The 3,069-nt window shown below is 38.0% G+C and overlaps 1 protein-coding gene across 1 annotated transcript in view; it reads right to left on the bottom strand.

Annotated features, from left to right (window-relative positions):
• The window catches only part of XPR1 (xenotropic and polytropic retrovirus receptor 1), a 324,974-nt gene that overhangs the window by 250,447 nt on the left and 71,458 nt on the right, over positions 1 to 3,069 (bottom strand). Inside the window, exon 2 of the mRNA XM_007937640.2 lies at positions 2,801 to 2,852. Coding sequence (XP_007935831.1) covers positions 2,801 to 2,852 — 52 coding nt within the window. The remainder of the gene's footprint in view (positions 1 to 2,800; positions 2,853 to 3,069) is intronic.

Raw genomic sequence — 3,069 nt, 5'->3', positions numbered from 1 at the left:
TGAAAGAGAGGGAGGCCTTCAATGAGATGGACTGACACGGTGGCTACGATGATGGGCTCAAGTATAGCAGGGATTGTGGGGCTGGCGTGGGATAGGGCAGTGTTTCGTTCTGCTGTGCATGGGGTCGCTATGAGTCGGAAACAACTAGACGGCACTTAACAACAACAACAAGAAAGAACAAGTGCAGAATATTTCCTGTATGAAAGCAACATGTACTCCTGCATGACCAGCCTATAATATAATATTATAATATAATAAGGCTCCAACGAATTTCATGTCTCTGATAATGAGGGAAAGAAAAAATTCTTAGCTATAAAGAGAATTCATACTGAATTTTCTATTTTCCCTAGTAATAGCTGAAAGAGAATGAAAAAAATCATCAGAAATATGCTCCAGCATAGAGAGGTGACTACAGAGTACCAGAACTTTCAATGTATCTCAAAATGCCTTTGTTACAAACCAGACAGTAAAACTTAATAAATAAATAAAGGTAAGTAGTCCTGTCTTTAGAATAAAATTAAAAGAACCCACTATTAATACAAGTTATACACTTAAATTGCATGTAGTTTCATTTTTCTTACATTCTTAAAATATTTTAAGGAGGTACTGTTCAGGACACATAAAATAAGAAATGATTAACCCAATAAAGAACTAAACACTTTGATAAATCTTAAGTATCCTAGGATTAAATATTAAAGAATTAAATGTATTACAGTCCAATATGCAGTAACATATCATAAAAGTAATTAATATCTAAGTGTTAATACTCTGGTTAAAAAAGTTAAGGGAAACAATTTTCAGATGTTGAAAGGAAGCATATTTTTATTTCAGAATGGTTAGAGATGAAAGAGGCTCTGGTGGCATAGTGCCTAAGGAATGTGATTGCTAACCAGAAGACTGGCAGTTCAAACCCACCAGCCACTCCTCAGAAGGAAGGCTGGGCAATCTACTTCCACATTGATACTGCCTCAGAAACCCAAGAAGGGGTGGCTATGAGTTGGACCCAACTCGACAGCAGAAAGTTGAGTGAGAGACAATGATATTTTTAATTACATATCTAGTTTGGTGTCCTATAAACAAATTAATCACTGTGCACTATCCAGAATATTCTTGGCTTATGCTCTTTCATTCATCTCTCCTAAAAAAAAAACCTGATGCGAAATTTTAAAAGAATACCTAGCCTCACAAAAAACATTCCCTCTAGAAATAGCTGTTGAATTAGCTCATAATTATTTACTAACTTGAGAACTCCTACAACTTCAATTTGTATCTCTCCAACCTATCAAAAGTTAAACCCATAAACAATAAGCTGGTGAACAGAAACTGAGGTAACAGAAAAGGAAGGATCAATAAAGACAACTGGGGAAGTAACCACTGCTTTGAAATTAATAGGGGCACAGGGTCCTAGGACTCCATTTTAGGTGTCAGCAGCAAAAAGGTAGTGAGAGTCCTGAGTTCCTGTTGTTTGGAATTTCAACAATGGACAAGTCCCTTCTTGTTACTCTATTTCAGTGTCACCAATAAAAGTGTTCAGAAGGCCATACTTCTCCCCAGACGCCTGGAGGAGTTTATGTAAGAGCAAACATCTCTTCTACTGTGGAAATTCCAGCAAGCAAGCAACAATGCATCTGAGGTTCCAGCCCCTCCTGGGGACATGACGGGACTGACAGAACCACTGTTCCCCCGACACTTTCCAAGTCAGCTTCCACAAGCTGGGCTGGTATCACTGCTGCCCATCTCTACACCTGCCCTCTGGTACTACGCTACAGTCTCAATTCCCCCAATCACGGCATTATTCAGAGCCTTGTCAATGAGATGGTGAGCCAGTGTCCCTCAGCCCTCCCGTGCCCCTTAAAACTATGTTCCCATCAGCATCCTTGCAAATGAGCCAAATAACAGTATCTTGTAAAAGGAGTGTAAGGATACAATTGCCTAGTCTTGTATATGCCGATGAGAGCAAAGATACTGCTAGTTCAATTTCCCAAGAAACATAGAAGGGTTAAAAGTAAACAAGTATCAATGTTTAAAAAAAAAAAAACAAAACAGTCATTTCATTTCATGACTGCCAAACTATGCACATGCATATATATACATGCTTGTATAAATAAAACACACACGTACACTCATAACCTTAGTAAACATGCTCCCTTGTCTAACTACTCCAACTCAAAAACATGCCATAATAGAAAAGAAAAACCGTGTTGCCCCAACTAATGAAGAACTAACTATTTACTGAAGGATAGATGGATGAATGAACAGGCAAACAAACAGGTGTAGAGAAAGTTGGATCAATAATATATAAAAATACACTGGAAGATAAGAAGCATGACACACATAAGAACTTTGACTCAAAGCCAATATATGTAATTCACAGTCCTAAAGTGACATAAGGGTATTTATTATAAGAGATCCATCACAGGGTAAATATGAACTACACAAAAGAAAACTTTTGGTTGAAATGTAAAATAATGACAACATTTATTACTAAAAGCAAAAATATCTATGTAATAGGGAAGGTGTGAGCTCTGGTGGTATAGTGCCTAAGGCATTTGACTGCTAACGAGAAGGCTGGCGGTTCAAACCCACCAGCCACTCCTCGGACGGAAGGTTGGGCAATCTACTTCTGTAGTGATATTGCCTCAGAAATCCAAGGAGGGGTAGCTATGAGTTGGATCTGACTCAATGGCAAACACAACAGCAATAGGAAAGGCATTATATTAGTTTTATACTTTACACTTTTAGTTATATTTCCCAAAAAAGAGATGTTATGTAAATAAATGTAAGGGCAAATGCATCTTACCTTCCACAGAAGGTGCCTGGTCCTGAGCTGAATACAGCATATCCTTGAAAGCCTGTAAGAAAGGAAAAAAAAAAAAAAGGAAAAGAAATACATGAAATTATGAGTAATCCTTCTATTCAAGAGATATGAAGACAAAAAATTGTTTCTTCTGGAGATGGGGCAAGATGGCGGACTAGGCAGAAGGATTGCACAGACCCTCTTCAACAAAGAAAAGGGAAACCAATTAACACAGACACAGAAGATAATCTTGGACCCCTGAGCCTTGAAGG

The sequence above is a fragment of the Orycteropus afer genome, unplaced genomic scaffold, assembly GCF_000298275.1.
Source record: "Orycteropus afer afer isolate SDZICR_OR568_19922 unplaced genomic scaffold, OryAfe1.0 scaffold00043, whole genome shotgun sequence".
In the NCBI taxonomy this organism is placed as follows: Eukaryota; Metazoa; Chordata; class Mammalia; order Tubulidentata; family Orycteropodidae; genus Orycteropus; species Orycteropus afer.
The sequence above is the reverse complement of the archived record's forward strand: the minus strand, read 5'-3'. Positions and strand labels throughout refer to the sequence as shown.